Source organism: Acomys russatus, chromosome 12 (genome assembly GCF_903995435.1).
Source record: "Acomys russatus chromosome 12, mAcoRus1.1, whole genome shotgun sequence".
Lineage (NCBI taxonomy): Eukaryota > Metazoa > Chordata > Mammalia > Rodentia > Muridae > Acomys > Acomys russatus.
Window position 1 is genome coordinate 35,692,833 of NC_067148.1, and position 12,399 is coordinate 35,705,231.

Consider the following 12,399-nt stretch of genomic DNA (forward strand, 5'->3'; position numbering starts at 1 on the left):
GATTGAAGGAAGGGGAAAAGAGGGGAGAGAGAGAGAGAGAGAGAGAGAGAGAGAGAGAGAGAGAGAGAGAGAGAGAGAGAGAGAGCGCTCGGAAATTTGCCAGCAGTGCACACCTCTAGTGACAACATCAAGGTGGCTGAAGCAGGATTGTAGTATGAGAGAGAGAGAGAGAGAGAGAGAGACAGACGAGAGGAGAGAGAGAGAGAGAGAGAGAGAGAGAGAGAGAGAGAGAGAGAGAGAGAGAGAGAGAGAGAGAGAGAGAGAGAGAGAGAGAGAGAGAGAGAAATTTACTTTAGACCCAATATTGCCAGAAATCAGGGTGGATGTTTATCATTGGTCATATTAGTAACCTTTGCCATGCTGGAAGGATGCTAGAGCAAAGACAGAGCTATAAAGAAAGAAGTAACAATTTAGTGCTGGCCTTGGAGGGTGGGGTGTGTGTGTGTGTGTGTGTGTGTGTGTGTGTGTGTGTGTGTGTGCGCGCGCGCGCGCGCGCGCTCATGCGTGCGTGCTAGTTCATTAGCAGAGCTCTGCCTAGCATCTATGAAGCGGTTCTGTTCTTGATTCACAAAACTGCTAAAATTTATTTGAAATAAGGATTACTCATTTGGGCTGAGAAGGGCAGTGTTCGGCCTTCTGTGGGTGGTATATTGGCTTTAGATTGGTCTTTGTTCAGAGAAAATCACTTTAAGTAGCCCTGCCTCACGGTCCTTATTAAGACTGTTTATTTCGAATAGATGAATAACAGGTTCTGGGCAGAGGTGCTGGATCAGCTTCCTGATGAGAGGGCATATAAACTTTCTACTTCCTCGTTTGTGTTTTGTTTTTGTTTTTCGCTTTTGCTTTTGTTCTTTTTCTTCTCATCATTCAATCTCCCACAAGGCAGTCCTTGCTCAGAGAGGAGATTTATGGTGTCTCCGCAGCCTCGGTTCAAATCTTCTCACGCAGGAAATTATAATAGGATCTTCCCCGGCCTTGGAAATGAGCGAGCAATTCATACTTACCTGTCAGTCTTGAGACTGATTACTGGGGACGGAGGGCGGGGGTGGGAAGGGGAGGCGGGGGAAGGGGGAGAAGCGGGGCGGGGGGGGGGGGATAATTTTGAGTCCCCTACTGTGAGCGCGTCAAGGGGAAGCTAAAGGTTAGGTCCTGGAACTTCAGCTCAGCGTAGCACGGAAGAGTCAAGATCGGAATCTGGATTTGTGTCGCGAATAAGGTTGCCCGGTCTCTGTAGTACTGAGACTAGACCGCGATTGCAGTATTCACAAACGTCCAGCCTTCTCAACTCTGGGGCGGGGCGGCGGTGTGTGTGGCACTTGTACACATGCACAGATTTCTCCCAGATTTACCAAATATAATGGAATCAAAAGGCAGGGACATGGACATGGTCAAAAGTTCAAGCTGATGTGCTGATAAATTTAAAAAAAAGAAAAAAAAAAAAAAAAAAAAAACAACAAAAAAAACCCCAGTAAGAATCCGAGTAAAGCAACCCCGGGCAGCTCCATCCAGGGGAGCGCTGGAACACACCAGAGAACCAGGCGAATCTACAATCACCGCCACTGAATGCAGCGCGTAAAAGAGAACCGTGAAATTCCCCCCCAGCCCTGAGGGCCCCTTTTGTGCGGTTCCGCTAACTCAGCAAGCCTCCCGCTATATAGACCGGCTGTGCTCCGGCCGGACACTGAACTCACCACGGTCAGCCAGCCATGGGGAAGGTGAGCAGAACACACACTAAACAAAAAGCCAGAGGGACCCGCCATCACACTAGGAGCAAATGAGCTCACCCAGAATTTGCTCTTCCTTTACAGATCACCTTCTACGAGGACCGAGGCTTCCAGGGCCGCTGCTACGAGTGCAGCACTGACTGCCCCAACCTGCAGACCTACTTCAGCCGCTGCAACTCCATCCGCGTGGACAGTGGCTGCTGGATGCTCTATGAGCGCCCCAACTACCAGGGCCACCAGTACTTCCTGAGGCGCGGGGACTACCCTGACTACCAGCAGTGGATGGGTTTCAGTGACTCCATCTGCTCCTGCCGCCTCATCCCTCACGTGAGTCCTGTTTGACTTCATTTCTTGCTGCTCGTGGGTCCTCTCTGTTTTACTGATGTGGGGTCCAGAGAGTGAGTTTTTCCTGTAGAAGTAGATAAGGGTTAAGTGGACGTCAAATGCCTGCCTGGATCTACAGGGACCCAGACGGGAAGACAGAGTTATAAGGAAGAATCTACCTGGGCGGGGGCGGGGGGATGACCCAGTTTTGTTGGTTTTATCGTTGCTACCATTAGCTTAATCAAAAGTTGTTCCAGTTAACGCAGCTTTATGCTTGTGATACAAAAGAAAATTTTTGACTGGGAAGCTCGTTGGGTATGATAAAGCATATTCATCAGACTGAGTTTTATCTACAATAAAGGAATTTCTGATAGGCGAGTTAATTACGCTTTATTATGGAATAGGAAACATTGGAAAAAGTACGGTGATCAAAAACTGCAAAGGTAGAGCCTTAGAAATGATAATTTTTCTTAATTTTAAAAATCAGCTAAGTTCTGGTTATAAGTGGTTATTTAAATTAACTTTCCACAGAAGGGTAAGATTTTTCGGAACTCTACATTAGCCAGGCATGGTGATACTCTGGAAGTCTAGCATCCAGGAAGCTGAGGCAGAAGGCTTCTGAGTTTGAAGCCAATCTAGGTTACAAAATAAGGAGAATGGGATAGATGAAAATGACATAAATTCACTACTAATGTAAGAAATTCTCAAAAACAAAAAAAAATCCTATTTTAATGTGGACTTATATGTATATAAATATATAAAACTAAAACAATACTAGTCAAAACACATTATTTGTATTTCCTCAAACATACAGCTTAGAATGAACATAGGGAATTGAGAATTGAAATATTTGAATTTTTGATGGGCTCAAATACAGTTTTAGTATCTTAAAAATTCCACCCCCTAGAGTGCTCAACTTTCCCTATCACTGCAACCTTTCAATACTGTTCCTCATGTTGTGGTGATTCCCCCCCCCCCCCCACCACACCTCGCAACAATAAAATTATTTTTGTTGCTACCTCATAACTGTAATTTTGCTACTGTTATGAACCACAATGCAAATATCTGTGTTTAAGGCCATCCCTCTGAAAGGGTGACCCACAGATTAAGAACCGCTGTGCCCAGCTCTCCAAAACCTCAGAGGTTCAGATCTTATGCCAACAAGCCTCCTGCTTCACAGCCAAGCTCTTCTACTTGGGCGAGTTCTCCAGGAGACTCAGTTGTTTTCTCTTACCTTTCTTTGTGTGACCCGAGCAGACAGGTTCCCACAGAGTGCAGCTGTATGAGAAAGAAGACCACAAGGGCCTCATGATGGAGCTGAAAGAAGATTGCTCCTGCATCCAAGACCGCTTCCACCTCACTGAGGTGCACTCGCTGCACGTGCTGGAGGGCTGCTGGGTACTCTACGAGATGCCCAACTACCACGGCAGGCAGTATCTGCTGAGGCCTCAGGAGTACCGGCGCTACCACGACTGGGGTGCCGTGGATGCCAAGGCAGGCTCTTTGAGGAGGGCGGTAGACTTATACTAAAATAGGTTAACACTACCATTTTCTCATTTTGGAACCTAATAAAGTATTTAGTCTGTATTGTTGGCAAACCCTGACTTCTGTTTTTCTTTCTTTGTGGGCTGGTCCACCCACCTGTGAATTCTCCCTGTTAAAGGTTGACGTGAGAGTGGAGAAGTTAGGGTGCTCAAGAACTGTGTTGAGTCTGAACAAGTCTTAGGTGGCTGGGTGTGTATGAGTGTACCTCAGTGATAGGGCTTTTGTTCAGTGTGCACAAGGCCCTGGGCTTGATCCCTACCAGTAACGAGAGAGAGAGAGAGAGAGAGAGAGAGAGAGAGAGAGAGAGAGAGAGAGTTGAGGTGCTGGGAAGGGTAGAGCTGGTGGATGGAGCAGGTATCTGGTGAGGGGAGGGGTATTTCTGCCCTACAAAGAAAGGGCAAGTCAAGCCAAAAGCACACAACACAGTGACTACTGGAGAGGGGGCAGTCAGTCCAGACCCTTAAAGAACAGTATGTTCAAAGTTTTCTTCTAATCTAGGAAATGGTTGGAGTCCAATTTGACAGACAGCCTATCCAGCCTCCTAGGGGAATGATTTTGTCTACTGTGGAACACAGTATTACCTAACTAAGGCTAGGGCTACCACCACCCTGGCAAAGTTAAAAACCCCTTTCTTTCTGAAACCATTCCCAGTGAGAAAGATTCCTAGCCACTGTCACCCAATGTAAACAATACAGTGGCAGTATATTTGATCACACTGCGAACCCTGAGACTGTGTTGTTATTCTGGAAAAACCTTTCAATTGTGGTGTGGCTCAGCCTTAGCACACACCAGGATTAAATAAAGCCAATCATAGGTCAAGAGGTGGAGCAAACAAGCAGTTGACAGGGAGTCAACATAGGAAAAAGCCATAGAGAGTAAGAGGAAGTCAAGAGGAAGGATAGAGAGACGCACAGGAACTAGAAGAAAGGGACATTCAGTTTGAGGATGGCTTGAGGATTGTTTGAGACACCATGGAAGAAAGAGATGCCTTTGGCTAAGGTGGAAGGTCTGCTGGGTGCTTTCTCTGCCTCTCTGAGCTAGCAGGCTTTCGCTCCAGCATCTGGCTCCCAGGGCTTTATTGGTAAAATTAAACGAGTGAGATTTTGTTAAAAACAACACAATCCTCCATTAAGACTCCCTTCCTGCTGGGCAGTGGTGGCACAGGCCTTCAATCCCAGCCCTCGAGGGGCAGAGGCAGGCAGATAGATCTGAGTGAGTACAAGGGGGCCATCCTGGTCTACAGAATGAGTTCCAGGATAGCCAGGACTTAACACTTGGGGCCAGAGGGGTGGCAGATGGGTGGCTGGACAGACAGACAGGACTCTTGTCTCTTCCCACGTCTTTCTAGATTGTGTCAAGTTGCTGGTTGTATTAGTTACTTTTCTATTGTGACCCAAAGAAACTTATTAAAAAGAATTTATTTAAGCTTGTAGTTCCAGAAGGGACTCCATAGCATCAGGGGAGGCATGGCAGCAGGCCAGAGCAGAAAGCTGAGCAAACTGGAAATGGGCAAAGACCATTTACCCTCAAAGCCTAGCCCCAGTAAGGCCACACCTCCCAACACCTTCCCCAAGCTCTTCCACCAGCTAGGGGCCAAGTGCTGACATCTGTGAGACTGGGGAGATTTCTAATAGAAACCACATCAAGTAGAGCTGGCCATCGCAGCCACTCATGACCTTGCCACTTCACAAATTCCAGCAGTAGGGAAGTAAAGAGAACCTCCCAACAGCTTTGGCTGATAATCCCCATTTACACTTTGTGCGCACCCCTCTGGGATTCTTCCCTGGTTCACAGAGATGAAATTAGACAATACCTATTAATTTGCAATGTCTGTTTGCTCGTTTACAAGACAGGTTCTCACTATGTTGCCCACGCTAGCCTTGGACTCTCACTCAGTCTTTCTACTTGAGCTTCATGAGTGATGGGATTATAGGTGTGTATCACTGTGTGGGACTGTATGTTATGTCAACAAACAAACAAACAAACAAACAAAAACAAAACAAAACAAAAACCAAAAAACCCAAAAACCAAAAACCAAAAACCAACCAACCCTGGAATACCATATAGAGTTATATTTAGGACAATACCTTTTTCTGTTCCACGGCTTAGTGTCATGCATTGTTTGGAGGGTCCCTAAATCACTACATCTTTTCTCCATTAGTATTGGGCTCCTATACACAAAGGTACAAACATCGCATATACACTGAGTGTCATGTTGACATGCCACAATTTCAGAAGAGCAGAGACCCACAAGGGAGACTGACTGTTCGTAGTGAAAGCTGTCCACTTGTTTTTATATTTTCTCTGGATTGCCCAATGGCTAGCTATTGAGATGTAATCTTTATTGTTTCTTGATCACCTGTTGTGGGATTATCATTCTTGGGTATGAAAAAAAAAAACAAAACAAAACAAAACACCACAATGTCTGTCTACTACCACTGAGGTGAATATAGAAATACTGCTAAATACCGACTCACATATTAAGAGGTGATCATCGTTTTTAAGTCAGTTACTAGGTCTGGGTACGGTAGCATAACTGTAATCCCATTACTCTGCAGTCGGAGGTCGGAGGAGCACAGCAAGTTTGAAGCTGAGCCACGCTGAGCTGCACTGTGCGCTGCAGGCGAGCCTGGGCTCTACAGTGCAGCCCTCACAATGAGCACATAAGTAAAGGTCAGATACTAAGTAATAGCAACCAAGCACTTCTGCTCAGGCCCTTCTCATTCCAGTGCACTCTCAGAATCATCCCAACGCAAACTTTCTAGGGGAAACGGAGTCATGAGTTTGTTTGTTTGTTTTTGCATATTTCTCCTGCTCCGTGTTTCTACTCTTTTAACATCTGGGGGATGGAAAGTGTTCACTGAGAGCCACATGCTCATTTGTCATTCCTTTATTCCTTTCTTTGGCACTTCCTTGTTTTCCAGTCTGGAGCAACATCCCAAATGAGTGTGGTTTCCAGAAAGTATGAAACACTCGGTCTTTGCTGCAGGGATCAGACAGAAACTCTACGAAGACTCTACGGGGTGGCACATCCTACTTTCAATCTCTGGCAGGAGGGCGGGATGGGGGTGGGGGTGGAAGTGGGGGCGGTGAGGATGGAGACAAGGAGACAAGCCTAGCTTCCTACTTCCTCCGCGCTGTTCCCCGTTCCTTTCACTGTTCCTCCCATCTGCTCCTCTGTTTCCATCTCCAAACCACGGGACTACAAGCAGGAAGAATCTTGCAGTACACTCTGATTGTTTAAAATGGATTTTTTTCCCCCAATGGCTCAGTACTGTCTGGGCTCCTGTGCTAATGGCATCTAAGATTCATGTAGCACTCTTCCAAGGAATAAACTTCAGAAGCAATCCAAGCTTCTTGGTTTGTTGTTTTTGTTTGGTTTGGTTTTGGTTTTTCAAGACAGGGTTTCTCTGTGTTTCCCCAAAACTTGCTTTGTAGACCAGGCTGGCCTTGAACTCAGAGATCCTGCTGCCTCTGACTCCCAAGTTCTGAGATTAAAGGCTTGCAGCACCACCATTTGACTCCAGCTATTTATTTTAAATATGATTTATATTTACTTGTAAATGTATTAAGAGATGCTGGATGGATACAAAGAACTAACTTGGAGAGGTCTGGCAGGGGACGGGAGTCATGCTTTTTAGTGTGTTTTTCTTTACAGTACTTGAGGGTTTTTTCTTTTTGTTTGTTTGTTTGTTGTTTTTAGTTTTTCAAGACCAGGTTTGTTTCCCTGTGTAGCCTTGGCTGTCCTGGACTCGTTTTGGAGAGCAGGCTCGCCTTGAATTTACAGAGATCTACCTGCCTCTGCCTCCCTGAGTGCTGGGATTACAGGCATACTCCACTGTGCCTGGCTAGTACTTGAGTTTTTTTTTTTTTTTTTGAACATGTCTAAATTAGCTTTTAAAAATTACTCAAATTAAAAGCTGTCTGTGTAATATGATTTTAAAATTTAAATTTATATAAATGAAATGATTATTTTTTACAAGTAAAACCGAACTGCTTACCTGCTGCCTTTGTTCTGTCTGATTCCTCACAGCCTTAACAAGCCCGTACATCATTACTAGAGTAGAGTATAAACCTAGTACACTAAGGTGTAGACCTGCTCAGCAACAGGTTGGCCAGGATCTGGGCAAACCAGGATCCGAAGCCCCCATTCTCTACTTGATGATCCAAGGATTTTTTAAAATGTCTTATTTTCTCACACCAAGTTCCAAAGAGCTTGCCACATTTTCCTAGTTCCATCAGAGCAACACTGAGGAACCTGGCTCCCATCACTTTCACAGCTGGTTTGATGTTGATGCCTGTCTTGGTGAACTATACATCTCAGCAAAAGGTCTGAGGATAACAATGATTAAACAGAATTGATGCCGATGGATGGGGGCGTACAGGGAGGAAGATGTCGGAGTAAGACTGTTTCCTTTAAAGTGAAATGGCATGCAAAGCAAGAAGAAAGAGAGAGAGAGAGAGAGAGAGAGAGAGAGAGAGAGAGAGAGAGAGAGAGAGAGAGAGAGAGACCTTAGCCCAAGGGCTGGGATTATAGGCACGAGGAAGAACGTTATTTTGAAGGCTTTTTCTTTTTAATTGGATCCTATAAGAAGCCTCTATCCTAGACAAATTAAGTCTGCAGGGGAAAATAACGCACTAACAATCAGGTTCTCAGCACAGCTAGTCAGGAGAAAGGTTGATGCCCCAGCACAGCTAGTCGTCAGGAGAAAGGATGATGCCCCAGCTCACGTGGATGAACTGTCCTTAACTCTGTATTGTTCCTAACATGGAGGCATGAGTTTCTGAAGCACTTCTGGGGTTAGATTGGGAAACTTTACAGCAGGTGGATGAACTACCCCAAATGCTCATCCTATTTTTTTTACATTCTTGAAACCAAGCAGTTCTCAACAAATCAAGTTTGTTTTTTTTTTTTTCAAATGGAACCAACATACTAGTGCCATTTTGTTTTGTTTTTTTGGATAAGCAAAGACAGTTAAAACAAAAGCAAAAATAAAACTAAGCACCCTCTGTTCTTGCACTGTTTTGTGGAACTTTTTTTTAAAATGGGATTTTAACCTCCCCAAATATAAAAGTCCCTAATAAAGTATGCTTCTGGCCAAGTTCCCACACTTGGCAACTATTCTTGATATACAGTTTTCTCAACTGCTCAAAGCAGACAAAGCTAGTCTCAAACTCACAGACATTTGCCTGCTTCTGTCTCCCAGCTGCTGGAACCAAAGGTGTGTGCCACTCTGCCCAGATGCGTTTGAAAGCTCTTGTATGGAGTTGCAAGTTGGTGACTTCAGGTGCCGGGCAGATGATTGGGGGTAAATATAAAAAAATAAAATAAAAGCTATAAAACTATTGAATGAATTAAAAAAATTGAAAATATGTAAAATTATAAAAGTATGGACTAATCCAAAAATTACCACATCCATTTAAATACCATACCAAAGTACACCCGCTCCACAGGCTCGAGGTACCAGCTCTTACCTCCAGGCTAATGTGAAAACCGGGGAGACTCCCAATCCACACACACCGCAGCAATCCCCTGTGTCCCCTCTTTTCCCGAGAAAACACCTTAGCATCATGGAGCTTGGGAAAATGGGAGAAGGAAACCCAGCAAAGGGTGGACATTACATTCTTCTCTCCACTTCAGTGGAATAAGACTCAGATTCATGAAACCTCATAAGCTCTCAGAAATGAGGAAAACTACCTTCGCGTACTCTATTTTGCTTGTTCTTCATTTACACTGACTACACAGATTATTGACAGCGCGTACAGCAAAACCCTAGCTTGAGATAGTCTCTTCTGACATCACTTTAAAAAAAAAATATTTTATTTAATTTTAATTTATGTGCTTTGGTGTTAGGGTGTCAGATCTTGGCGTTACAGACAGTTGTGAGCTGCCATGTGGTTGCTGGGAATTGAACCCTGGTTCTTTGGAAGGGCAGGCGGTACTCTTAACCACTGTGCCATCTCTCCAGCCCTGACATCACTTTTTAAAACGTCGTGGTGGGTCACTTCCTGGATTAGCCAGTGCTCAAAGCAACAGCCCCAGTCTCCCAGACTGCTTGTGGGGAGTTTTTAAGGATCTCACAGCTGAGACGCCTCATGTACTGTGTTCTACATGTGGGCATTGAGTCTTACAACCTTGTCACTCGTGGACATTTCTGCCAGTATTTAAGTTGACTTTTCTTTTCTGTAAGAAGTCTGCGGTATTGCCCTTGTTTGTTTGTACCCTAGGCTGGAATAAAGCTGCCACAGTGATTTTTTAAAAAGCCTCTTGTTTGGGCCTGCAGATTTGTTCTAAATATAATTTCATGTCAACAAAGGCAGTGATTTCCCCCGTCTCCCTGTATACACACATATCTCCATATGCTCTTTTCTTCCTGATCCAGCCTGTCCAAACATTTTGGTACTCTAATGATTTTCTCATATTTATGTTTTTGTTTTTTTGTTTTTTGTTTTTGCCAGTCAACACTCCCCTGACCACAGAGTCCTATCCTCAGAAACAACTCTCACGAATCTAGCATTGCTCCCAATTTATATTTTATTATTGAAAATGCCCTAACTATAATGATTTTCTATGTGAGACATCTGGTCTGCCTATTCTCCACTTTCACACGTGGCTCTGTAGCATGTGTGTCTACACATGTCCAGAAAGCCAGAAACCAGAAAATAACTGAAGTCATCACCTTTCACACAGTTGGGGTTTCGCATCGGGACGTCCCAACTTAGAAAGATGGATAAGGCAAGCCAAGGTCCTTCTGTGGGGTGACAGAACTGTGACTAATTCTTTGAACATGAAAGAAGCTAGACTTCAGTCATCTTCCACTCTGGTGCTCTTTCCAGCTCATCAAACTTTTCCAAGCCAATAAATCCCCAGCAAAGGCTTCCTAGAGGTCCAGCTTCTGGACGCTGGTCCATCTGTTCTTCTCCTGCAGCCCTGCAGCCCTGGTGCCTCTGCTTCATCTCTTCAGAGTCCAATACTCTGTTTACCCCTGTCTACCACAGACCGAAGGCGTCACTCAGGGCCCACCAGGACTGTGCCCCTTGGGGGTTATTTTGTAATCTAAGGCGTGATTTGTGTGTGTGTGTGTGTGTGTGTGTGTGTGTGTGTGTGTGTGTGTGTTTTGGTGGAGTAGGTCTCCTCACTTCCTCAGACTTTTCCTTTTAGTTCGATGACTGGGCATCTTTTAACCATTTCCCCCCTTCGGCTGCAGAACCACACATTGCTAAAAAGCAATGGCCTGCTTTGCCTCCTGCTTGCAACAAAGTCACAGGCATCTCTGAAGACTGTGATGGCTAGTCTGGAATTTTGGTTTGGTTTGATTTTTTCACAGTGAAAGTATGAAATTCTGTGAACTCCCTTGGTCAAATAATCCTGATTCTTACAACCTCTAATTCTAAAAGTGTCTAAGGGACTTGAAAATTTTACCATTCAGTTGAATCTATTTCTTTCTTATTAATCCATGTTCATGGTTGGGGTACCCATAAGTGGTATAGCAGAGCTAACAATTTATATTTACCACAGTAAGACGCTATCTGCTCCCCACTTACATATTTTTGTTTTGTCTAACTATGCAAAGAAGAGTGTGGTCTATCTATGAAATGGCTGAAGCCTGGCTTCTATTATTAAAGAAACAATGTGCCAAATTACTTTATTTTCAAACAATCTCAATAGCATCAGCTAGTGATAGCAACCTGAATACTCCAGAGTGAATAGGACCAAACCCCACAATGAGTCCCGTGGGCTATGACAGCAAAGAGAAAAGAAGAGAACATGAAAGTGCCCTGCCCCCCGCGGGGCCCTTTTGTGTTGCTCCTGCTAACACAGCAGACCTCCTGCTATATAGACCCCGCCGCTGCGCCCAGCCCCACACCATAGCATCCCTTCTGATCCGCCAACACCAGCCATGGGGAAGGTGAGCCCAGGGGGCCTGGGAGCCTGGGGAGGGACCTGCCCTTGGGTCCTGGCCACTTGAGGCCTCTGAGCCCTGCCTTGTGCCTTCCAGATCACCTTCTATGAGGACCGCAGCTTCCAGGGCCGCCACTATGAGTGCAGCAGCGACCACTCCAACCTGCAGCCCTACTTCAGCCGCTGCAACTCTGTGCGCGTGGACAGTGGCTGCTGGATGCTCTATGAGCAGCCCAACTTCTCAGGGTGCCAGTACTTCCTGCGTCGCGGGGACTACCCTGACTACCAGCAGTGGATGGGGTTCAGCGACTCTGTGCGCTCCTGCCGCCTCATCCCGCACGTGAGTGTAGATTCTCATCAAGACTGAGGCACTGAGGACCCTGACTGCAGTTGCCAGAAAAAGGTTAACCGTTGGACTTAGGGCTGAGCCTGTTTGTAAAAGCAAACCCATAAAAGCTAGAATTGATTAGTTCCACAGTCCCCCTCCTTCACCCCCACCCCCACACCAATGCCTGAAAAGCAAAGTGTTACCCAGTTACAAACTGGTCTGCAAATGTTTGTGGAGTAAGGACGCACTGGCAGCATGGGGGATATATGAAATCTCGGTCCTGTCTTGGGATCATTTAGGATGGAAAAAACAGATTGGCTAAATAAGCTATACTGTATGGTGCTGCTTACTGACACAGAGGCCATATGTTTAAACTCTCCTTCCTCTTTCATGCCACACGTGCATATCTTGGGGTTCCTCCACCTAGTTTGGTCCCTCAACCCAGAGCAACCCAGATGTTTTTACAGCTGTGCCTCTTGTATTTCGTTAGTGTGTTTTATAACGCCAATGCTTATGGAAAAAAAAAAATATTGCTCCCTGGGCTTAGTGATTTTTCTCTCCCTGGTTTTTTTCCT

At 45.2% G+C, this 12,399-nt stretch overlaps 2 protein-coding genes across 3 annotated transcripts in view; both read left to right on the top strand.

The window, feature by feature from the left end:
• Positions 1-1,474: 1,474 nt before the first annotated feature.
• On the top strand, positions 1,475-3,638 carry LOC127196177 (gamma-crystallin C). The gene is made up of 3 exons (XM_051153728.1): positions 1,475-1,715; positions 1,809-2,051; positions 3,306-3,638. The coding sequence occupies exons 1-3, from the start codon at positions 1,707-1,709 to the stop codon at positions 3,576-3,578; spliced, it is 525 nt and encodes a 174-aa protein (XP_051009685.1). The 5' UTR covers positions 1,475-1,706; the 3' UTR covers positions 3,579-3,638.
• A 7,856-nt stretch (positions 3,639-11,494) lies between these two features.
• Positions 11,495-12,399, top strand: part of LOC127196179 (gamma-crystallin D) — a 1,592-nt gene continuing 687 nt past the window's right edge. Inside the window, exons 1-2 of one of the 2 annotated variants that reach the window (XM_051153729.1) lie at positions 11,495-11,503; positions 11,594-11,842. In XM_051153729.1, coding sequence (XP_051009686.1) covers positions 11,495-11,503; positions 11,594-11,842 — 258 coding nt within the window. The remainder of the gene's footprint in view (positions 11,504-11,593; positions 11,843-12,399) is intronic. The other variant, XM_051153730.1, reaches the window with a different exon arrangement.